Raw genomic sequence first — 24697 nt, 5'->3', positions numbered from 1 at the left:
AATTGGTATCCCATCCTGTCTCTGTATGGGGGGCCATGGCCCCTCCCTAAAAAATATTGTTGTTGTTCCCCCATACTTTCATGGGGAGGATTAGTAAACCGATTGGATGTTGGGACACCATACCTTGGGTACTCAGATGTATCCGAATACTCATTCCTTTCTTGCCTATTGTTATACCAGGCTCCCATTTGTATGTCCCTCTCCTTATTTGGATTCTGAGGACCTTTATTCATGGGATTTTGCATCCATGCTCCCCTATGATCACCTTTAACAAACCCCTGTATAGGTTTATTATATTGCTGCGGAATCCCTTTTGGTTGTATACCTGTATTTTTTTGAACTGGTTGTGTTATATATAGGTTAGAGGCTATGTAAGTCAGAGTGGCTAAGGGGAGAGGATGAGTATGTAAATGTGAACCATCGTACTCTGAAAGGTTTCCAGGATTTTACGTACGGGTGTAATAGCAGACAATTGTCTGCCGGGGGTAGCGTATTCCCTGGGTGTTATTAAATAGACCGGTAGGTGGAACGCAAATAAGGAAGTGTTGATGGGCGTAGGACCAATAGAGAATGAGGGTGGGATAGATGGAACGCAAGCAGGAAGTAAACCTATGAGGACCCTGGATACACGCATGCGTCTTTAGTGATGGATGACGTGGGTGATGGGTTGCGCATGCGTCCGATGGTGGAGTGGAGTATGGGCGATAGGACGTGGTGGATCAATAGGAATTATGGTTCATGGGGAAAAGGAGAATTGTGTTTGGGACTAGGCGCATACGTACAATTCCGGATATATGATAAGGTAATGTATTAGCAAGGTTACGCTTAAGGTAAAGATTGAGTACTGGCAAGTAACGGGTAGCCAGCCTCACGGAAATCCGGCTAAATGGTAACACCCAGGTTTATTACGTAATATTACAATGAGGGGGGAGGTGGATTTAAGACTCTGCAAACATGCTGTCAGTAGCCCCTGATGAGTCACGTGGCGTGACGAAACCGGTAGGGCGGAGCTACAGCACACGGAAGCCGAGTCTATGAGGCGGTCTGGAGGTTAGAGGAGACGCGAGACGCTGAAATCCTGCCTGACCAGATGGATGGTGATATACAAGGCTGTGTTTGTTTTTTAACTATGTACGGGCATTACTTGCCTTTTTAATCTAAGTATTAAAGGAGGTTTTACACATGGTCCGCTCTTCTAAGTTTGCTTTTAGATAAAGTCCATGTGGAAGTGCTCTGGTGGCAGATTTGAACGCTGACTCAGGCGTGAACTTGGTGAGCAGGGACACAAAGGGGGGGAGCGCCTGAGACCCGCAGGTGGTGGGCCCCTTCTGTATTGTCACATCCTGTATGTAAATGAATGGCTGTCACTTCAGGGTGATATAATAGAAGTAAAAACAGGTTGCACTATATATGTTTTCTTTGTCTTTTAGGTGTTTTCTTGCAGCACAGCCTAGGGATGGCATTGTGATATTGGAGGAAGTGATCGCACTACTATAGAGTGAAGTGAATTGTGTGCGGATTGGTAATCTGGAAGTGGAGCGATCCACCATATTAAGACTTGGTATTTTTAATATATGATTGTGACCTTAGTGAAGGGATAAGCGCAGCACTATAAACTGAATATTGAACACTCTCTACATTAACCATTATATTTTAATTCTACATTCTGTTTTGCTTCATCATGACTGACCGCTATACTTTGACAAGCCGTGTTGTATAGTCTTCTGTTATAAGCACCTAACCTTATGACATTACATACACTTTGTCAATGCCCTCTAAATTGTGTTCATAACTACCAATCTGTTATTATTACACATTATCAGTATTACATGATTATTGTATTTGTTTTCTCTTATTAGGTATGATAATCCTTGCTCCAATTGACAATTGACCTTGTTTTATTCGGTGCTACTATTTCCTATTTACCATTTCCAGAAAATTGTTTTCGATTTTTTTAGTTGCCTTGCTGATTCTGTTGGCTTTGATAAAAACCTTTGATGTAGTCTGAGAATTCAGTGTTATCTTTTTTGACTGAGCAATAACCTTTCCTCCTTATCACCTGTGTCTGATAACTCTTCCTAGATTATGCATAATTAAGTTGTGAATAGGGCTTTGACTACAGGTAGCTCAGTTTCAGTGAAACTATTACTTTGATATAACCTTTTAACCTCAGATACCTCATTTTTAACCTCAGATATTCTAGGTTTACCTCATCGCAGATGGGAGCTGAGGAAAATTTAAAAGTCTGAGAGACTGTTTATCAGTGGTGCTCAGCAGAGCTCGAATATTCGAGTAGCTCGAATATTCGAGCTCTTTTTCAGCTATTCGAGCTCGGTATTCGAGCTCCGAATAGCTGGAGCTATTCGAATGGGCTATCCGAGTACACTCGAATAGCCCATTCACTATTCGAGCTATTCGAGCAACCCGGCGCTATTCGAGCTCGGTACCGAGCTCGAATAGCGTCATAGCCCAGATTGATGTCCTTAGAGCCAATCAGAGGGCTCCCAGACCCTCTGACGGCAGCCAATCACAGAGGGGGACCCTGGCCAGCCCCTACCCTATAAATAGCGGCCGCCATGTTCCGTTTCTCCGTGCTTGCCTGAGACTTGTACAGAGAGAGAGTTGCTCCTTTGTGCTTTGGCTTAGCAAGAGCTCTATTGTGGTCATTTACCTAGCGTTTTTGCTCACATACACCTCCTATACACACCTATATTGTTGTTAGTTAGATAGACATTGTATTTTAGTTAGTAGCTTGTGTGTTACATTAGAGACAGGCAGCTGCTGCAAGCTTACAGGTTTAGGCCTCAGGGGGGCCTTGCCTCTGTAGGCAGCTGTCCTCTGTTTATTTCTCTCATCTATACCAGTATTTCTGCTGTCCTTTACTAATAGTATTGTAGTTATACTGTACTAGGAGTAGGACACTCACTGACTGTCACTGTTTATAGGCTACTAGCTAGCTCCTGCGTGTGTGCACTCACTCACTGTCTGTGTGTACACACACTCTATTTCCTTCTGATTACTGATAGATTATTGTTAGTTAGTTGTACTTACTTACTACTTACTCTTACTGTACCCGTAGGGACACTCACTGTCACTGTTCATATAGGCTACTAGCTCCTGCGTGTGCGCACTGCACTCACTGTCTGAGTGTACACACACAACACACACTCTATTTCCTTCTGATCGCTGATTGATTATTGTAATTAGTTAGTTCTACTTACTGTTACTACTTACTCTTACTGTACTAGGAGTCTAGGACACTCAGTCACTGTGTTCATAGGCTACTAGCTCCTGCGTGCGTGCACTCACTGTCTGAGTGTACACACACAACACACACTCTATTTCCTTCTGATCGCTGATTGATTATTGTAATTAGTTAGTTCTACTTACTGTTACTACTTACTCTTACTGTACTAGGAGTCTAGGACACTCAGTCACTGTGTTCATAGGCTACTAGCTCCTGCGTGCGTGCACTCACTGTCTGAGTGTACACACACCCACACTCCATTTCCTTCTGATCGCTGATTGATTATTGTAATTAGTTAGTTCTACTTACTGTTACTACTTACTCTTACTGTACTAGGAGTCTAGGACACTCAGTCACTGTGTTCATAGGCTACTAGCTCCTGCGTGCGTGCACTCACTGTCTGAGTGTACACACACCCACACTCCATTTCCTTCTGATCGCTGATTGATTATTGTAATTAGTTAGTTCTACTTACTGTTACTACTTACTCTTACTGTACTAGGAGTCTAGGACACTCAGTCACTGTGTTCATAGGCTACTAGCTCCTGCGTGCGTGCACTCACTGTCTGAGTGTACACACACCCACACTCCATTTCCTTCTGATCGCTGATTGATTATTGTAATTAGTTAGTTCTACTTACTGTTACTACTTACTCTTACTGTACTAGGAGTCTAGGACACTCAGTCACTGTGTTCATAGGCTACTAGCTCCTGCGTGCGTGCACTCACTGTCTGAGTGTACACACACCCACACTCCATTTCCTTCTGATCGCTGATTGATTATTGTAATTAGTTAGTTCTACTTACTGTTACTACTTACTCTTACTGTACTAGGAGTCTAGGACACTCAGTCACTGTGTTCATAGGCTACTAGCTCCTGCGTGCGTGCACTCACTGTCTGAGTGTACACACACTAAATTTACTTGTGATTACTACTGATTATTGTAACTGCTAGTTGTACTTCCTGACTGTTACTACTTACTTACTGTACTAGGGGACACTCACTCAGTCACCTCACCAACCAACCCACTCCATTAAAGTACCCCACTTTTCACCCGCCCTTTTAAAAAACTTTTGTCTATACGCCCAAAACATTGAAGATGTCTGGAAGTGGCAGCCAGCGCGGTTTGGGCAAGGGGAAGGGCAGCAAGGGAATCAGGAGGAGAGGGAGCAGCATTGTGGCAAGCCGCGGCTGCGGGCGCGCCACCATGCACAGTTCCGCAGCAGCAGCAGCAGCGTCAGTGGCTAACATTCCTCCCATAGCCACTGGCCGTGGACGCCTTGGGCGCCGCCCAGCAGGAGCATCTGCAACTCACGCTGCAGAGACACAGCAGCAGCAGCGTGTAGCACCTGCTCCCATTTTCCTCCAGCCGGGTCGGAAACGTCCCATTGAGGAAAAGGATGCAGACACTGTGGTGCAACTCATGACGGAGGATGAGCAGCCCGCCATCAGCTCTGCATCCGAGGCCTCCACCCTCACCACCACCACCACCACCACCACCACCACCACCCCTGTTCGCAGCAGCCGCCCAGCAGGGCCTGGGGAGGAGGCCAGTTCACCATCAGTCGCCGACCTGTCACTCAGCAGTCTTTTTACCCCAGGCACCATCAGGGTATTGTCTGCTGTTGTTGGCGATTTTGAGGAGGAGATGCTGATGGGCACTTTGGGGGAGGAGGGATTGGACAGCAAGACTGTGGCGACAGTCAAGCGTCCCATCCATGCATCAGGAGAGGAGTTTGGGGGGTCATCATCCCAGCAGGACATGTTTCAGGAGGGGCATGATGATGATGACCCGGTGACAGACAGAGACTGGGTGCCACCACCTCCAGGGGATGTCGTCCTCAGCAGCTCTGAGGAGGAGGAGGAGGATGCGCTTGTGGGCCTTGCAAGGAGGCGCATCATTGCAAGCATTGGCAGCGTCCCACAGCCTGCTGGTGTCTGAGGCTCAGCAGCAGCAGCAGCAGCATCAGCCAGTACCACCACCAGCCGCACCCAAGCCCCCCCCCCAACCACCACAGGGAGACAGGCAGCAGCGCTTCCATGCCGTAGGGGGAAGTTTCTGTCACCAATCTGGCGGTTTTTCACCATGCCCACTGTGTACAGCAAGTACGCCACTTGCAACCACTGTCAGCGGAAGTTGAGCAGAGGTGCAGACCCCTTAAAGTTCAGCACCAGCTCGCTCATCAACCACCTTGCGGCTAAACATTTCCACCAGCATGAGGAGTTCCAGAGGCTGAAGGCATCTGCTGCTGGCAGTGGCACCACACCCATCACTGCACAGCCTTCAGCAGCAGCAGCAGCAACAGCAGCCACCCGCCCTCCTGCTCCTCCAGCAGCACCAGCAGGAGTGCGGAAACGCACTGCTCCTCCCCCCTCTGCAACTCCTGCCGCCGACACTGAGGCCTGTTCTGGCAGCCAGTCCTCAGTGGCCTCCTCTGCTGTGTCTGCTGATTCCCGTGTCAGCAAAAGGCCACGCCAGAGCCTTTTGAGCGAGTCCTTCCAGGGGGTGGTTAGGGCTCTGCCTCCCAGCAGCCGTCGCGTGCGGCAGCTGAACGGCTTGCTGGCACGGGCCATGTGCTCCCAACTCCTGCCGTACACGCTCGTGCAGGAGGGGAGCGACATTCGTGCGCTGCTTGCTTGCGCAGCCCCAGACTGGCAGCTCCCCAGCAGACACTTCTTTGCCCGCAAGGCCATTCCTGCACTGCACCGCTTTGTGATGGCCAATGTGGAGCGAGGGCTGGAGCACGCGGTTGGTGAAAGGGTCCACGTCACCATGGACTCCTGGAGCAGCCGCTTCGGGACAGGCCGCTACCTGTCCTTCACTGTCCACTGGGTCAGCTTGGTGGAAGGGGGTGAGGATGGGAGAGCAGCAGCGGGCACAGCAGCAGCAGCAACACAGTGGGTGGTGCCACCCCGCAGGGTCAGGGGAACTGCAGCAGGTTCCTCCGATCCTCTGCCATCCTCCGGCACACCTGGCCAAACCCCCCGCCTCAGCAGTAGCGTGAAGGCCCGCCACTGCCAAGCGCTGCTGCACTTGGTCAGCCTTGGGAAGACCAAGCTGACGGCAACCCATGTGTTGGCCAAACTCCAGGAGCAGGAGAGGATTTGGCTGACCCCCAGAGGCCTCAGAGTCGGAGAGGTGGTGGCCGACAATGGGGCCAATCTGGTTGCCGCAATAGACAGGGGAAACCTGACCCACATCCCCTGTCTTGCCCACGTGCTGAACCTGGTGGTGCAGAAGTTCCTGCGCACCTACCAGGGGATGGGCGAACTGCTGGAAACGGCAAGGAATGTTGTGCGTCACTTCCGGCGCTCGGCTGCAGCCTGTGCGAGCCTGGAAGACGTGCAAAAGGAGCTGGATCTGCCACGCCATCGGCTGATCCTTGACGTTCCGACTCGCTGGAACTCCACCCTGGCGATGTTGGAGCGTCTGGTTGAACAGAGGCACGCTGTCAAACAGTACCTTGCCCTGGCCACTGTTTCCGCAGCTCAGAGAAGGGACAAGACCAGCAACATCCCGTCCATCGTCCCCGATGATGACTGGAGGCACATGCTGCAGGTGTGCTTAGTGCTGGCTCCCTTCCTGCAGGCCACAAACATGGTGAGCAGGGACCATGCTATGGTCTGCGAGTGGGTGCCCCTGGTTTCTCTGCTGAACAGGGCCCTCGATGCTTTGCTGGAACAGGGAGCGGCAGCCTTGGACCAGCAGGAGCGGCAACCAGCTGCGCAGTCCACCTCTGAGGGGGAGGAGGAGGAGGACTTGGTGGAGGTCCCTGACCTGGCTGCTGATGAGGGGGATCAGCACAGCGCAGCTGAGTTGGTGCGGGGGTGGAGAGAGGATGAGGCGGCAGAGGAGGAGGATGAGGACAGCACTGACGTCGATGTGCCAGCAGACGTGGCCCGCCTCTTCCCAATGGCAGCGCACATGCTGACGTGCCTGCGCAGGGACCCCAGGGTGATCCAGATGAAGCAGAGGGAGGACATCTGGATCAGCATGATGTTGGACCCACGCCTCAAGGGGAAGTTGAGCCAGTTCCTGCCGCCTGCAGGAGGAGACCCAGCGCAACAAATAAGGAGCTTGCAGCAGGCCCTTGTTGAGCGCTTGGAGGAAGCCTTCCCCCAGCCTTCCACCCCCACTGTCCAGCAGCCAGCACAGAGGCAGCAGCAGGTGCCTGCATCCAGCAGCAGCAAGCGCCCCACAGACCTGCTGTCTCTCAGCCACGAGCTCTACAGGACTGTAGAGGCTCCGGCAGCAGTGACTAGAGAGGAGATGCATGCAGCAGCATCCTCCTCCGGTCACAGCCAGCGCCTGACCCGCATGGTGGCTGACTACATGGGGTCGTACAGCGGGCTTGACAGCGATGCCCCTGTTGATCCCATGGAGTATTGGGTCAAGCGCATGGAGATCTGGAGCGAGCTGGCGCAGTACGCCCTGGAAGTGCTGTCCTGCCCCCCTTCCAGCGTGCTGTCCGAGCGCTGCTTCAGTGCAGCTGGTGGCGTGGTCACCGAGAAACGCTCACGTCTGTCTCACAAGTCTGTGGACAGACTGACGTTTCTCAAGATGAACCAGGCGTGGGTGGAAGGCGAGTTCCTGGCCCCTGTTGTTGGCGAGAGGGGGACATGAACTGGCTGCCGGAACCATCGTTAATGTGCCTTACCACCCTTTACCACCTCCTGGCTCCTGCTCACTAAGCCAGCCTGGTTCACTTTGACTATTACGTCGCCTGCAGCCACACATTTTACACCTACAGTGGGCTGCTGTGTACTGCCCTTCTGCTGTCTGTCTGTGTTTCCCACTGCCAGGGTACACAGAATTACCTTCTTCTGCTGCCACTCTGCCACCAGCTATTACGTCAAACAATAGCTATATTGGTTGCAAAACCAAAACCAAACAAACCATTAAAAAAAAAAAAGGTTTAATTTTTCTGAGGTGCCCGGGTTGAAAACTGTGTTGTTCCAGTTGTGTATTGGACACAATGTGGGCTGCACGACCGCTGTCTGGGACCTCCTGTTGTGTTTATTTACAGCCCTGGTATCACCGCTAGGTACCAGGGCTATTATGTCACGCTGCCTACCTGCTGCCACACTCACACTGCTCCTCCATACGTCCTCCTGCTGCTGCTGCTGCTGTCTGTCTGTGTTTCCCACTGCCAGGGTACACAGATGATTTACCTTCTGCTGCCACTCTGCCACCAGCTATTACGTCAAACAATAGCTGCTCGCCTACTCCTCCATTCCTCCTCCTGCTGCTGCTGTCTGTCTGTGTTTCCCACTGCCAGGGTACACAGATGATTTACCTTCTGCTGCCACTCTGCCACCAGCTATTACGTCAAACAATAGCTGCTCGCCTACTCCTCCATTCCTCCTCCTGCTGCTGCTGTCTGTCTGTGTTTCCCACTGCCAGGGTACACAGAATTACCTTCTTCTGCTGCCACTCTGCCACCAGCTATTACGTCAAACAATAGCTATATTGGTTGTAAAACCAAAAAACCATAAAAAAAAAAAAGGTTTAATTTTTCTGAGGTGCCCGGGTTGAAAACTGTGTTGTCCCAGTTGTGTATTGGACACAATGTAGGCTGCACGACCGCTGTCTGGGACCTCCTGTTGTGTTTATTTACAGCCCTGGTATCACCGCTAGGTACCTGGGCTATTATGTCACGCTGCCTACCTGCTGCCACACTCACACTGCTCCTCCATACCTCCTCCTGCTGCTGCTGCTGCTGTCTGTCTGTGTTTCCCACTGCCAGGGTACACTACACAGATGATTTACCTTCTGCTGCCACTCTGCCACCAGCTATTATGTCAAACAATAGCTGCTCACATTACTCCTCCATTCCTCCTGCTGCTGTTGCTGTCTGTCTGTGTTTCCCACTGCCAGGGTACACAGAATTACCTTCTGCTGCCACTCTGCCACCAGCTATTACGTCAAACAATAGCTATATTGGTTGCAAAACCAAAACCAAACAAACCATTAAAAAAAAAAAAAAGGTTTAATTTTTCTGAGGTGCCCGGGTTGAAAACTGTGTTGTCCCAGTTGTGTATTGGACACAATGTGGGCTGCACGACCGCTGTCTGGGACCTCCTGTTGTGTTTATTTACAGCCCTGGTATCACCGCTAGGTACCAGGGCTATTATGTCACGGCGAGCTGCCTGCCTCATTGACTGCCTGCTGCCACACACTCATCCTCCTCCTCCTGCTGCTGAATTTACCTCCTGCTGTCTTTGTGTTTCCACTGCCAGGGAGCACATACAATGGCGCTTCCAACATGCGTGCGCCCACCAGCTATTTGTTACGCTCAAAAATAGCTGCATTTCTTTAAAAAAAAATTGAAAAGAGAAATACGTGAAGAAGAAGAAGACGATATTGAAAAAGAAGGAGAAGGAGAAGATGAAGATGAAGAAGAAGATGAAGAAGAAGATGAAGAAGATGATGAAGAAGAAGATGAAAAAGAAGAAGAAGATGAAGAAGATGAAGAAGATGAAGAAGAAGAAGATGAAGAAGAAGAAGATGAAGAAGATGAAGAAGATGATGAAGAAGATGAAGAAGAAGAAGATGAAGAAGAAGAAGATGAAGAAGAAGAAGAAGAAGAAGAAGATGAAGATGAAGAAGAAGAAGAAGATGAAGAAGATGAAGAAGAAGAAGAAGATGAAGATGAAGAAGAAGAAGAAGATGAAGAAGATGAAGAAGAAGAAGAAGATGAAGATGAAGAAGAAGAAGAAGATGAAGAAGATGAAGAAGAAGAAGAAGATGATGAAGAAGAAGAAGAAGATGATGAAGAAGAAGAAGAAGAAGACAATATAGAAGACGAAGAAGAAGATATAGAAGAAGAAGATCTAGAAGAAGAAGAAAGATAAAGAAGAAGAAGAACAAGTATATACAGTAACACTACTGAACAAAATTAAGGACACAACTTCTCTTTCCACATTTTTTTTTAAAGGAACATCCCCACATAATCACTTGCTGTTGTTACTTGGAAAAAAAGATGTTTCTTGCATCATTCACCCTCAAAACAAGTGTTGGAAGCTATTTAAGGCCAATTCGAATAGTCAGCTCGAATAGTGAGCTCGAATACCGACTCGAATAGTGAGCTCGAAGTCCGAGGTCGAATCGAATAGTAAAAATTATTCGACTCGAATATTCGACTGACCTCGAATAATTTACTATTCGAATTCGACCAAACTCGAATTTTAAAAAGGGGTATTTGAGCATCACTACTGTTTATACACTTTGGGCCTGATCCAATTCACTTTTTCTTCTTAACCACTTCAGGACCACAGTCTTTCTACCCCTTAAGGACCAGGCACTTTTTTTTTCATTCAGACCACTGCAGCTTTCACGGTTTATTGCTCGGTCATACAACCTACCACCTAAATGAATTTTACCTCCTTTTCTTGTCACTAATAAAGCTTTCTTTTGATGCTATTTGATTGCTCCTGCGATTTTTACTTTTTATTATATTCATCAAAAAAGACATGAATTTTGGCAAAAAAATGATTTTTTTAACTTTCTGTGCTGACATTTTTCAAATAAAGTAAAATTTCTGTATACATGCAGCGCGAAAAATGTGGACAAACATGTTTTTGATAAAAAAAACCCCATTCAGTGTATATTTATTGGTTTGGGTAAAAGTTATAGCGTTTACAAACTATGGTGCCAAAAGTGAATTTTCCCATTTTCAAGCATCTCTGACTTTTCTGCGCACCTGTCAGGTTTCATGAGGGGCTAAAATTCCAGGATAGTACAAATACCCCCCAAATTACCCCATTTTGGAAAGAAGACATCCCAAAGTATTCAGTGAGAGGCATGGTGAGTTCATAGAAGATTTTATTTTTTGTCACAAGTTAGCGGAAAATGACACTTTCTGACAAAAAAAAGAAAAAAAAAAAAGTTTCCATTTCTTCTAACTTGCAACAAAAAAAAATGAAATCTGCCACGGACTCACTATGCTCCTCTCTGAATACCTTGCAGTGTCTACTTTCCAAAATGGAGTCATTTGTGGGGTGTGTTCACTGTCCTGGCATTTTGGGGGGTGCCTAATTGTAAGCACCCCTGTAAAGCCTAAAGATGCTCATTGGACTTTTGGCCCCTTAGCGCAGTTAGGCTGCAAAAAAGTGCCACACATGTGGTATTGCCGTACTCAGGAGAAGTAGTATAATGTGTTTTGGGGTGTATTTTTACACATACCCATGCTGGGTGGGAGAAATATCTCCATAAATGACAATTGTTTTATTTTTTTTACACACAATTGTCTATTTATAGAGATATTTCTGCCACTCAGCATGGGTATGTGGAAAAATACACCCCAAAACACATTATACTACTTCTCCTGAGTACGGCGATACCACATGTGTGGCACTTTTTTGCACCCTAACTGCGCTAAGGGGCCCAAAGTTCAATGAGTACCTTTAGGATTTCACAGGTCATTTTGAGAAATTTCGTTTCAAGACTACTCCTCACGGTTTAGGGCCCCTAAAATGCCAGGACAGTATAGGAACCCCACAAATTTCCCCATTTTAGAAAGAAGACACCCCAAGGTATTCCGTTAGGAGGATGGTGAGTTCATAGAAGATTTTATTTTTTTGTCACAAGTTAGCGGAAATTGATTTTAATTGTTTTTTTTCACAAAGTGTCATTTTCCGCTAACTTGTGACAAAAAATAAAATCTTCTATGAACTCACCATACTCCTAACGGAATACCTTGGGGTGTCTTCTTTCCAAAATGGGGTCATTTGTGGGGTTCCTATACTGCCCTGGCATTTTAGGGGCCTTAAACCGTGAGGAGTAGTCTTGAAACCAAATGTCGCAAAATGACCTGTGAAATCCTAAAGGTACTCATTGGACTTTGGGCCTCTTAGCGCACTTAGGGTGCAAAAAAGTGCCACACATGTGGTACCGCCGTACTCAGGAGAAGTAGTATAATGTGTTTTGGGGTGTATTTTTACACATACCCATGCTGGGTGGGAGAAATATCTCTGTAAATGACAATTGTTTGATTTTTTTTTACACACAATTGTCCTTTTATAGAGAGATTTCTCCCACCCAGCATGGGTATGTGTAAAAATACACCCCAAAACACAATATACTACTTCTTCTGAGTACGGCGATACCACATGTGTGACACTTTTTTGCAACCTAGGTGCGCTAAGGGGCCTAACGTCCTATTCACAGGTCATTTTGAGGCCTTTGGATGCTAGACTACTGCTCACGGTTTAGGGCCCCTTAAATGCCAGGGCAGTATAGGAACCCCACAAGTGACCCCATTTTAGAAAGAAGACACCCCAAGGTATTCTGTTAGGAGTATGGTGAGTTCATAGAAGATTTTTTTTTTGTCACAAGTTAGCGGAAAATGACACTTTGTGAAAAAAAAAAACAATACATATCAATTTCCGCTAACTTGTGACAAAAAATAAAATCTTCTATGAACTCATCATACACCTAACAGAATACCTTGGGGTGTCTTCTTTCTAAAATGGGGTCACTTGTGGGGTTCCTATACTGCCCTGGCATTTTACGGGCCCAAAACTGTGAGTAGTCTGGAAACCAAATTTCTCAAAATGACTGATCAGGGGTATAAGCATCTGCAAATTTTGATGACAGGTGGTCTATGAGGGGGCAAATTTTGTGGAACCAGTCATAAGCAGGGTGGCCTCTTAGATGACAGGATGTTTTGGGCCTGATCTGATGGATAGGAGTGCTAGGGGGTGACAGGAGGTGATTGATGGGTGTCTCAGGGGGCGGTTAGAGGGGAAAATAGATGCAATCAATGCACTGGGGAGGTGATCGGAAGGGGGTCTGAGGGGGACCTGAGGGTTTGGCCGAGTGATCAGGAGCCCACACGGGGCAAATTAGGGCCTGATCTGATGGGTATGTGTGCTAGGGGGTGACAGGAGGTGATTGATGGGTGTCTCAAGGTGTGATTAGAGGGGGGAAATAGATGCAAGCAATGCACTAGCGAGGTGATCAGGGCTGGGGTCTGAGGACGTTCTGAGGTGTGGGCGGGTGATTGGGTGCCCGCAAGGGGCAGATTAGGGTCTAATCTGATGGGTAACCATGACAGGTGGTGATAGGGGGTGATTGATGGGTAATTAGTGGTTTAGAGGAGAGAAGAGATGTAAACACTGCACTTGGGAGGTGATCTGATGTCGGATCTGCGGGCGATCTATTGGTGTGGGTGGGTGATCAGATTGCCCGCAAGGGGCAGGTTAGGGGCTGATTGATGGGTGGCAGTGACAGGGGGTGATTGATGGGTGGCAGTGACAGGGGGTGATTGATAGGTGATTGACAGGTGATCAGTGGGTTATTACAGGGAATAACAGATGTAAATATTGCACTGGCGAATTGATAAAGGGGGGTCTGAGGGCAATCTGAGCGTGTGGGCGGGTGATTGGGTGCCCGCAAGGGGTAGATTAGGGTCTAATCTGATGGGTAACAGTGACAGGTGGTGATAGGGGGTGATTGATAGGTGATTGATGGGTAATTAGTGGGTGTTTAGAGGAGAGAATAGATGTAAACAATGGATTTGGGAGGTGATCTGATGTCGGATCTGCGGGCGATCTATTGGTGTGGGTGGGTGATCAGATTGCCCGCAAGGGGCAGGTTAGGGGCTGATTGATGGGTGGCAGTGACAGGGGGTAATTGATGGGTGGCAGTGACAGGGGGTGATTGATAGGTGATTGACAGGTGATCAGTGGGTTATTACAGGGAATAACAGATGTAAATATTGCACTGGCGAATTGATAAAGGGGGGTCTGAGGGCAATCTGAGCGTGTGGGCGGGTGATTGGGTGCCCGCAAGGGGTAGATTAGGGTCTAATCTGATGGGTAACAGTGACAGGTGGTGATAGGGGGTGATTGATAGGTGATTGATGGGTAATTAGTGGGTGTTTAGAGGAGAGAATAGATGTAAACAATGGATTTGGGAGGTGATCTGATGTCGGATCTGCGGGCAATCTATTGGTGTGGGTGGGTGATCAGATTGCCCGCAAGGGGCAGGTTAGGGGCTGATTGATGGGTGGCAGTGACAGGGGGTGATTGATGGGTGGCAGTGACAGGGGGTGATTGATAGGTGATTGACAGGTGATCAGTGGGTTATTACAGGGAATAACAGATGTAAATATTGCACTGGCGAATTGATAAAGGGGGGTCTGAGGGCAATCTGAGCGTGTGGGCGGGTGATTGGGTGCCCGCAAGGGGTAGATTAGGGTCTAATCTGATGGGTAACAGTGACAGGTGGTGATAGGGGGTGATTGATAGGTGATTGATGGGTAATTAGTGGGTGTTTAGAGGAGAGAATAGATGTAAACAATGGATTTGGGAGGTGATCTGATGACGGATCTGCGGGCGATCTATTGGTGTGGGTGGGTGATCAGATTGCCCGCAAGGGGCAGGTTAGGGGCTGATTGATGGGTAGCAGAGACAGGGGGTGATTGACTGGTGATTGACGGGTGATTGACGGGTGATTGACAGGTGATTGACAGGTGATCAGGGGGGATAGATGCATACAGTACACGGGGGGAGGGGTCTGGGGGGGGAGGTCTGGGGAGAATCTGAGGGGTGGGGGGGTGATCAGGAGGGGGCAGTGGGCAGGGGGGGGATAAAAAAAAAATAGCGTTGACAGATAGTGACAGGGAGTGATTGATGGGTGATTAGGGGGGTGACTGGGTGCAAACAGTGGTCTGGGGGGTGGGCAGGGGGGGTCTGAGGGGTGCTGTGGGCGATCAGGGGGCAGGGGGAGGGAAATCAGTGTGCTTGGGTGCAGACTAGGGTGGCTGCAGCCTGCCCTGGTGGTCCCTCGGACACTGAGACCACCAGGGCAGGAGGCAGCCAGTATAATAGGCTTTGTATACATTACAAAGCCTATTATACAATGTAAGTGCGGCGATCCGGGTGCTAGTAACCCGCCGGCGCTTCCGAATGGCCGGCGGGTTACTACGAGCGGTGGGCGGAGCCAGTCCCCGGCGGCTGATCGCGTCACGAATGACGCGATCGCCGCATAACCACTCCCGCAGCCGCCCCCGCCGATGGGCGTATTGCGGTCGTTTGGGCCCGGACTTTGCCGCCGCCCATCGGCTGGGGGTGGTCCTTAAGTGGTTAAGATGCCAGACATCTCTCGACTTGATCGATCGGATGATCTATCATTCAATTTGATAATTATTATTGAATCAAATGAAAACCAGTGCCGTGAAGTGCATGCTCCATCAACGAATGTATCGATTGGACATGCTGTAAGATGTCGGGTCGTTGTGGTTGGTCGGGTGTATGGCGGTAATGGGGAGCGATATCGGCACAAGTGACGAACACACTGAAAGACCCGGCGCTTTTCCCTCAGTGTATAAATGTACATCTACAGTACATATGTGCATTTATACATTACCTGTCCTGTGTCGCGGAGCCCATCTGTTTTCCGAATCTGCCACTCTTCCATTAGTGGTACACGCCGCCGATGCATAGCATGTGGCGCTTGTGTGACATCACAGGTAATGTGTAAATGTACACATGTACAGTAGATGTACATTTATACACTGGGAAGCAGTGGCTAGCGGCGGATGAGGTAGGTGCGGTAGACTTGGCCAGTTCCCGAGAGCTTTTATGCTGAATGTGTATGGGTGGTGTATGGGCAGCCGACAAATTTCTCTCTAATCAGATTCGATTAGAGAGAGATTTGTCTCTTGGTCGAATATGCCCATCATCACTAGATTTATGGGTACCTTTAGTTTTCTTCTAGGAGATAATCTTTTATCTTCTGTTTAAAAAACGTTTCAGCACTCTGCAATTGAAATTATACCAAAAAGTAGGTCTTCTATTTTCTTGCTTGCTGGGGGCTTAAAACATTTTATTCATAATGTGAAAATACCTCTTAGGATACATCTTGGAAGAAAAAGTGAATGGGATCAGACTCATAGGTATGAAATTGCTGTCTCAATCTTTCTGTGTGAATGGGTATTGTGGGTATCTATAGTATGATGACCATATGAAGATAAACACATCTGACTGCCAATTATGTAGGTGTATTATTGCATTAAATGTATAAAAGTGATCAGTACATAGCAGTATGGTTTGTAATGTCTCTACAGTTTAGGTAAAGCTAGAAGATGTATCGACAGTATCTTGCCTTTGGAGTCAACAAGAGATATAAAAAGGGATTACATGAATCGTAATTATCAATTCACCGCCTGTTAGCTGCTCCCATGCACTAGCTGGGCACTTGCTAGTGTTCAGCAAGAGGCGGTCCACAATTGAGTCACATCTGAGAGCATCTGCAACTGTCTTCAGGTGTGACTTGATGCTGGGAAGCGCCAATGAGTGTGAATCAATGAAATATTTTGAATAATAATAAAAAAAAAGAAGTAATCCCATCAAACAAATGAATATTGCTGACAGTATCTTCAATTGTTTGGCTGGGGTTTATTATTATTATTATTATTTTGATATTTTGCACCCTGCACTGTATATTATTATTATCATTGATTTATAAAGCAGAAACATATTATGTGGCGCATATATATATATATGTAGGGGACATTATGGGGGGCACATTAGGACACACAGGAGGACACATGGGAGGCACAGAAGGACACATTAGGACACACAGGAGGACACATGGGAGGTACAGAAGGACACATGGGGGCACAGGAGGACACATGGGGGTACATGACGACACAGGATCAGGGCAGGAGCCTGCCAAAGGTAAGTTGCCGCTGCTATTGACACTTCTATCCGGGGGGGGGGGGGGCAGGAGACGCAGGTGGGAGGGAGGAAGGCTGGGGGGGGGACATATGGGGGGCACTGGAGGACATATGGGGGGCACTGGAGGACATATGGGGGGCACAGGAGGATATATAGGGGCACAGGAGCACACATGAGGACACACAGGAGGGCACATGGGGGGCACAGAAGGACACGTGGGGGGGCACATGAGGACACAGGACACATGGGGGGCACAGAAGGACACATGGGGGGCACATTAGGACACACAGGAGGACACATGGGAGGCACAGAAGGACACATGGGGGCACATGAGGACACATGGGGGGCACATTAGGACACACAGGAGGACACATGGGAGGCACAGAAGGACACATGGGGACACAGGAGGACACATGGGAGGTACAGAAGGACACATGGGGGCACAGGAGGACACATGGGGGCACAAGAGGACACATGGGGGGCACATTAGGACACACAGGAGGACACATGGGAGGCACAGAAGGACACATGGGGGCACAGGAGGACACATGGGGGGCACATTGGGACACACAGGAGGACACATGGGGCACAGGAGGACACATGGGGGTACATGACGACACAGGATCAGCGCAGGAGCCTGCCAAAGGTAAGTTGCCGCTGCTATTGACACTTCTATCCGGGGGGGGGGCCAGGAGACGCAGGTGGGAGGGAGGAAGGCTGGGGGGGGGGACATATGGGGGGCACTGGAGGACATATGGGGGGCACTGGAGGACATATGGGGGGCACAGGAGGATATATAGGGGCACAGGAGCACACATGAGGACACACAGGAGGACACATGGGGGGCACAGAAGGACACGTGGGGGGGCACATGAGGACACAGGACACATGGGGGGCACAGAAGGACACATGGGGGGCACATTAGGACACACAGGAGGACACATGGGAGGCACAGAAGGACACATGGGGGCACATGAGGACACATGGGGGGCACATTAGGACACACAGGAGGACACATGGGAGGCACAGAAGGACACATGGGGGCACAGGAGGACACATGGGGGCACAGGAGGACACATGGGGGCACAGGAGGACACACAGAAGGACACATGAGGATATGGGGGGCACAGGAGCACACATGAGGACACACAAGGATATGTACAAGACGCTCCTGGAATATGGACGCACCAGGTTTAGTATTTTTTTCCCCCTGGATTTTGCCCTCTAAACCTGGGTGCGTCTTATATTCCGGAGCGTCTTATACGGCGCGAAATACGGTATATATATATATTGTAACGATTGGTGTCAGCACGCAGAGAGAATCTGATTATTGGTGATCTGCAGTATCACCAAGAATGCAGATATATACCTGATTATTGATGATCTGCAGAATAACCGATAATACAGATATATTGCTAACCTCTGGACACCTAAGGGATGTGAGTGTTTTTTGTAACAGTAATACTTTGAGACATGCACCTGCTGAGCAGGTGATCAGAAGCAGCCTGGAATACTGCTTTTGAGGACACAGGAACCTTCCAGCAGCCTGAGACTCTCCAAGGGGTGGAGTCAGACTGGAGATGGGAAGGACCAGAGTGTGAGTGACACCTGAAGGTGGATGTCACTATCAGATCTGGAGACTATCTCTAGACGGAGAGATAGCTCTCGAGGTCGGGCAAGCCAGGTCGGCAACACACGGTCAGATAAAGTACATAGACAGAAAACTGATTCGGTATCCAAAGCAAGCAGGGTTTGGCAACAGAGAATCAGATATGCGAGGTACCGAATCAGATGACAGAGGAGTAGTCAGAAAAGCAATAAGTCATAACAGATATCAAACAATGCCTAGTCTGGGTGTGAGGTCCTTGGTCTCTACACCCCGGAACTAGTCTGAAGTATAACAGAGTGAATTGTACAAGTTCCCTAGTCTTAGGTGCGAGGTCTGTGGTCTCAGCACCCTGGAACTAGTCTGGAGTATAACACAGATGACAATACAGTTCCCTAATCTGAGTGCGAGGTCCGTGGTCTCAGCACCCTGGAACTAGTCTGGAGTATAACACAGATGACAATATAGTTCCCTAATCTGGGTGTGAGGTCCGTGGTCTCTACACCCTGGAACTAGTCTAAGCATAAACAGAATAATAACACAAAGTTTCTGGCTCAGTGTGAATTCCCAGGGGCTCCTGGTTTAAACACACTGTGAGATCTGATAAAGGTCTGAGTGCTTCCACGTAGTGATCGCAATGGCAGACCACTTGAGACTGGCCAGCAGCAAGTATATATGGAGCAGTGCTCTCCAGCACCGCCCCTGAATGATCAACCAATAGAATCTTGCCCTGGCGTCAGCTGATCAGCGCGATCAGCTGACCTTCTCCTGTTTAGCATAAGAGTTCTGCCTCTCAGCGTGCGCGCGTGTGTTCCTCAGCCTGTGTGCACTAACAGACCCAGCCACACCAGACCCACGCCGCTCCGCACAGAACGCTGCGCTGGACGCGGAATCCGCCGCCTCCCTGCTGTCACAGGCGGCGGCCTTTCCGCGTTCTGCCCTGCCACCAGACGCACGCGTCCGCGTGCAAACCGCCGCATTGGACGCGGAAACAGCCGCCTCCTCAATACCAAATGCGGTGGCTTTTCCGCATTCTCTCACATATATATAGTATATCTTATGTGTACCCCTAATGAAGCCCCTCTTGGATGAAACATGTTGGGTTGTTTATATGTGTGTTTTGGGTTTTTTTGCAGGGGGGGGGGGGGTGAATGAATCACAATACTTACTGTCTGCTAGTTAGTGTCTAATAGAGAGACTATTGGAGCAGATAGGCTGTGGTGGTGTGTTCTTATACGGACCTCTGCAGAGTTAGCTGATTGGCCACCCTAAGAGACGCTGTAAGTCCGCTCATACTCACCTTCTCTTGTCTTACCCTCTAGGGGTATGCTTTCAGTATCTAGGTCTCAGGGCCAAATTTACCTATAGGCACAGAGATCTACTTGTGGTACGGTGGACTTACCGAGCCCATATACCCGTGACACATTACACATGTCACTGTCAAGAAATATATCTTTGTCGTGGCCCCAGATTTTTAAGTGACTTAATAAAAGTTAATTTTTGGCACATTCCGTTGCATTACCTTTTTGGAATAAGATGTGGCATCATATGCAGCTCACATTTGAGCCGTCAAGAACTAATATGCATATGTGCACCCAAAGGTCACTCCTCATTCAATATTGATTTACTAATAATGGATACAGGTATGGATTAAATATTAACTATAAAGTTGATGTGACTTTTACAATCCCTGACTTAACAGCTGCTATGGAGTTTGGGGCCCTGGGTTTTGGCTAAACTCACCCAGGTGGAAGCACCATCCCTGGCTAGACAACAGTAGAAAATGACCATAATTGACGTAACAAACCTGGACCAGACAGTTCCATGCACGAGCCAATACGCTGTCAAGCAATGTGTTTTGTTGCTATGTAGGTGGGTAGGAGAGAAAATGGCATGGCATACAATAGAGCCACTTACAGCAACCAGGTAAGGAAGGGAACATTTTGCTTGGCTGCAAGCCAGATCTTTAAGCCACATCGGGGGACACCTTTACACATGCTAAATAAGAAACACTGAGAGCCCAATATAGTGTAGTATGTATTGGAAACCGTGGATAAATGTAAGTGTGAGATGAATATACTCACAAACATGGGTTACCTCTTAGGCAACCACTGTAGATGCAGGTGAGGAGATTAGACCTGTCCTCACTCAGGATTAAGATGTCGCTCTCTGTAGATCAGAAAAGTAGGGGTAGGTCACCCCTCCACCAGGGGTGGACACAGTGTTATCGTAAGAGAACAGAGGCGCCAACAGGATAAAAGGTAATAACAATTTTAAAATTTGCTGGGAGGCAGTGGTGGACTTACCTCCAGAAAGCAGACTCAAAATACTGTCTGAATTAAACAAATACATTTATTATTGGTACCCCAAAAGATGCAACACGTTTCGCAGGCACAGCCCGCTTCATCAGGCAATAAGATAGGGGACAAACAGTAGCTCGTCAGTAGCACGAATAGCTCCTCTGTGTACACATGCTAGATTCCCTGGCATGGTGGTCCTGAAAAAAACGGCTCAGCCAAGATCCATCTAGTGCATACATGTCAAACTACGGCCCGTGGGCCAAATTGAGGTTGGCCTGCGATTGGGTCCCAGTGTACAATTTCGTCCCACTTTGTATTTGAGTTTGACAACCCTGATCTAGTGTGTGTATGAGTCTTTACAGCTTGTGTACATAAACTGCTTAGTTGTGTTTGATCTTTGGTTGCAGTTTTCCAAAAGTTGCCATTTCTGTTTTGCTGAACTTGAATAACCATGACTGCAGTACACCATGGCATGAGCACAGTGGAAATGTATTGTGGTTGCATAATGCTTCTGCGGTGCATTCACACTACACGTTGTGTACACAGATCGAAATATATTGATCCACAATTATGAAGCTTTGTGCACTTGATGAAGTTCTTTTTTAAAGGACACCTGAACTGAGGGATTTGGAAGCTGACATATTTCTTTCCTTTTAAACAATATTAGTTGCCTGGCCTCCTGCTTATATCTTTGGCTGCAGTAGTATCTGGATTAGAGATGTCTCGAACATAGAATTTTCCGTTTGCGATCAGCGAATTCGAACTTGTGCCAAATGTTTGCAAACAGGCGAATCTGGCAGCCATAGACTTCAATAGGCAGGCAAATTTTAAAACTTACAAAGACTGTTTCTGGCCTCAAAAGTGATGAGAAAGTTGTTTCAAGGGGTCTAGCACCTGGATAGGGGTATGCCAGAGGGGGATCCATGCCAAAAAGTCTCACTAAACATTACGGAGTTGACGCAAAGTCTGGTTTTAAACCCTAATGGGCAGAAATCACATTATGCACAGCTCTGGGTGTCAGTGGGCTGTGAAGTGTCTCATACAGAGAGATACAATAGTACTATCAGAATACAATGAAATAATAACGCATTGGAGTGGTTCTGTGCCTGCAACTTAATGAGGCAACAGCAGTAGTTTGCACACAGCTCTGGGTGTCAGTGACAGTGGGCTGTGGAGTGTCACACGCACACAAAAAAAAAACACAGGAGACCAATGTGTTAGCCCTCAGAAGTTTGGAGTGCTTTCACAGCAAGTAAGGAACAAGAACACTGACCTAACTAATACTTTCCCTACCTATCTGCAGTGAATCTGACCCTGCTCTCACTAACAGTCAGCAGCTGGCAGAGAATTAATCCAATATGGTCACCGCAACTGCTTTTTGATAGGGGGTGGGGGGTCTAGGAAGGGGAGGTAGCTGATTGGCTGCCATGTGTCTGCTGACTGTGAGGTAATAGATCAAAGTTTAGCTCAATGATGATGTATAGGGGGCGAATGCGAACAGACGATGTTTGCAGAATACTGTTCGCCAGCGAGCTGTTTGGGCCATCTCTAATCTGGATCACATACCTGAAACAAGCATGTGGAGAATCCAGTCAGACTAAAGTCAGAGCACCTGAACTTCATGCTTGTTCAGGAGCTATGAAGTAATCAAGGCAGAGGATCCACAGGACAGCCAGGCAATGTGCAGTGTTTAAAAGTAAATAAAAATGGCATGCTCTGTATTAGTTTAAGCTCAGATGTCTTATAACCATGTTTCCTTTGATTATAGACATGGCATTCCGAAGACTTTAATGACCTGATAACATTACACTGCAGTTAGACAAATGGTCTTTCATTGTTTAACAATAGTATTATTTTGCAACTTTACAGGAAGCAAGCTGTGGATATGTGATCATTATTATGGCTTTATTCTGGTGCACAGAAGCCCTGCCATTGGCTGTCACTGCGCTATTCCCAGTTGTGCTGTTCCCTATGATGGGCATCATGGACTCCACGTCGGTATGGTAATCCCATATATTTAATTGTATAGAAATATGCATGCAGTCCTCAAGATTATTTTAATCTTGTTATTTTGTAGTACTACCGGTATTTATTTCAGAGGAGCACTGATACATTCATCTAGATTCATATAGTTTCTGACTATAGGATATTAATTGGGCAGTTGTTTTATAATAGCTACAAAAGGTGAATTTCCTCTACTATTGCAAAAAAAAATAAAAAATAATAATAATAATAATAATAATAAAAGAAAAAAGAAATATATATATATATATATATATATATATATATATATATATATATATATATATATATATACAGTGGTGTGAAAAACTATTTGCCCCCTTCCTGATTTCTTATTCTTTTGCATGTTTGTCACACTTAAATGTTTCTGCTCATCAAAAACCGTTAACTATTAGTCAAAGATAACCTAATTGAACACAAAATGCAGTTTTAAATGATGTTTTTTATTATTTAGTGAGAAAAAAACCTCAAAACCTACATGGCCCTGTGTGAAAAAGAAATTGCCCCCTGAACCTAATAACTGGTTGGGCCACCCTTAGCAGCAATAACTGCAATCAAGCATTTGCGATAACTTGCAACGAGTCTTTTACAGCGCTCTGGAGGAATTTTGGCCCACTCATCTTTGCAGAATTGTTGTAATTCAGCTTTATTTGAGTGTTTTCTAGCATGAACCGCCTTTTTAAGGTCATGCCACAACATCTCAATAGGATTCAGGTCAGGACTTTGACTAGGCCACTCCAAAGTCTTCATTTTGTTTTTCTTCAGCCATTCAGAGGTGGATTTGCTGGTGTGTTTTGGGTAATTGTCCTGCTGCAGCACCCAAGATCACTTCAGCTTGAGTTGACGAACAGATGGCCGGACATTCTCCTTCAGGATTTATTGGTAGACAGTAGAATTCATGGTTCCATCTATCACAGCAAGCCTTCCAGGTCCTGAAGCAGCAAAACAACCCCAGACCATCACACTACCACCACCATATTTTACTGTTGGTATGATGTTCTTCTGCTGAAATGCTGTGTTACTTCTACGCCAGATGTAACGGGACACGCACCTTCCAAAAAGTTCAACTTTTGTCTCGTCGGTCCACAAGGTATTTTCCCAAAAGTCTTGGCAATCATTGAGATTTTTTTTAGCAAAATTAAGATGAGCCTTAATGTTCTTTTTGCTTAAAAGTGGTTTGCGTCTTGGATATTTTCCATGCAGGCCGTTTTTGCCCAGTTTCTTGGTGGAGTCATGAACACTGACCTTAATTGAGGCAAGTGAGGCCTGCAGTTCTTTAGATGTTGTCCTGGGGTCTTTTGTGGCCTCTCGGATGAGTTTTCTCTGCGCTCTTGGGGTAATTTTGGTCGGCCGGCCGCTCCTGGGAAGGTTCATCACTGTTCCATGTGTTTGCCATTTGTGGATAATGGCTCTCACTGTGGTTTGCTGGAGTCACAAAGCTTTAGAAATGGCTTTATAACCTTTACCAGACTGATAGATTTCAATTACAGTACTTTTGTTCTCATTTGTTCCTGAATGTCTTTGGATCTTGGCATGATGTCTAGCTTTTGAGGTGCTTTTGGTCTACTTCTCTGTGTCAGATAGCTCCTATTTAAAGAGAATCTGTATTGTTAAAATCGCACAAAAGTAAACATACCAGTGTGTTAGGGGACACCTCCTATTACCCTCTGTCACAATTTCGCCGCTCCCCGCCGCATTAAAAGTAGTCAAAAACAGTTTTAAAAAGTTTGTTTATAAACAAACAAAATGGCCACCAAAACAGGAAGTAGATTGATGTACAGTATGTCCACACATAGAAAATACATCCATACACAAGCAGGCTGTATACAGCTTTC

At 47.3% G+C, this 24697-nt stretch overlaps 1 protein-coding gene across 4 annotated transcripts in view; it reads left to right on the top strand.

The window, feature by feature from the left end:
* Positions 1-24697, top strand: part of SLC13A2 (solute carrier family 13 member 2) — a 128502-nt gene that overhangs the window by 42976 nt on the left and 60829 nt on the right. For 2 of the 4 annotated variants that reach the window (XM_068270165.1, XM_068270167.1), the window contains exon 2: positions 22710-22838. In XM_068270165.1, coding sequence (XP_068126266.1) covers positions 22710-22838 — 129 coding nt within the window. Of the gene's footprint in view, positions 1-1511; positions 1562-22355; positions 22537-22709; positions 22839-24697 lie in introns of those variants that run through there. The other 2 variants (XM_068270168.1, XM_068270166.1) reach the window with 2 other exon arrangements.

This window comes from Hyperolius riggenbachi, chromosome 2 (assembly GCF_040937935.1).
Source record: "Hyperolius riggenbachi isolate aHypRig1 chromosome 2, aHypRig1.pri, whole genome shotgun sequence".
Classification (NCBI taxonomy): domain Eukaryota; kingdom Metazoa; phylum Chordata; class Amphibia; order Anura; family Hyperoliidae; genus Hyperolius; species Hyperolius riggenbachi.
This window is presented reverse-complemented; position numbering and strand designations above follow the sequence as displayed.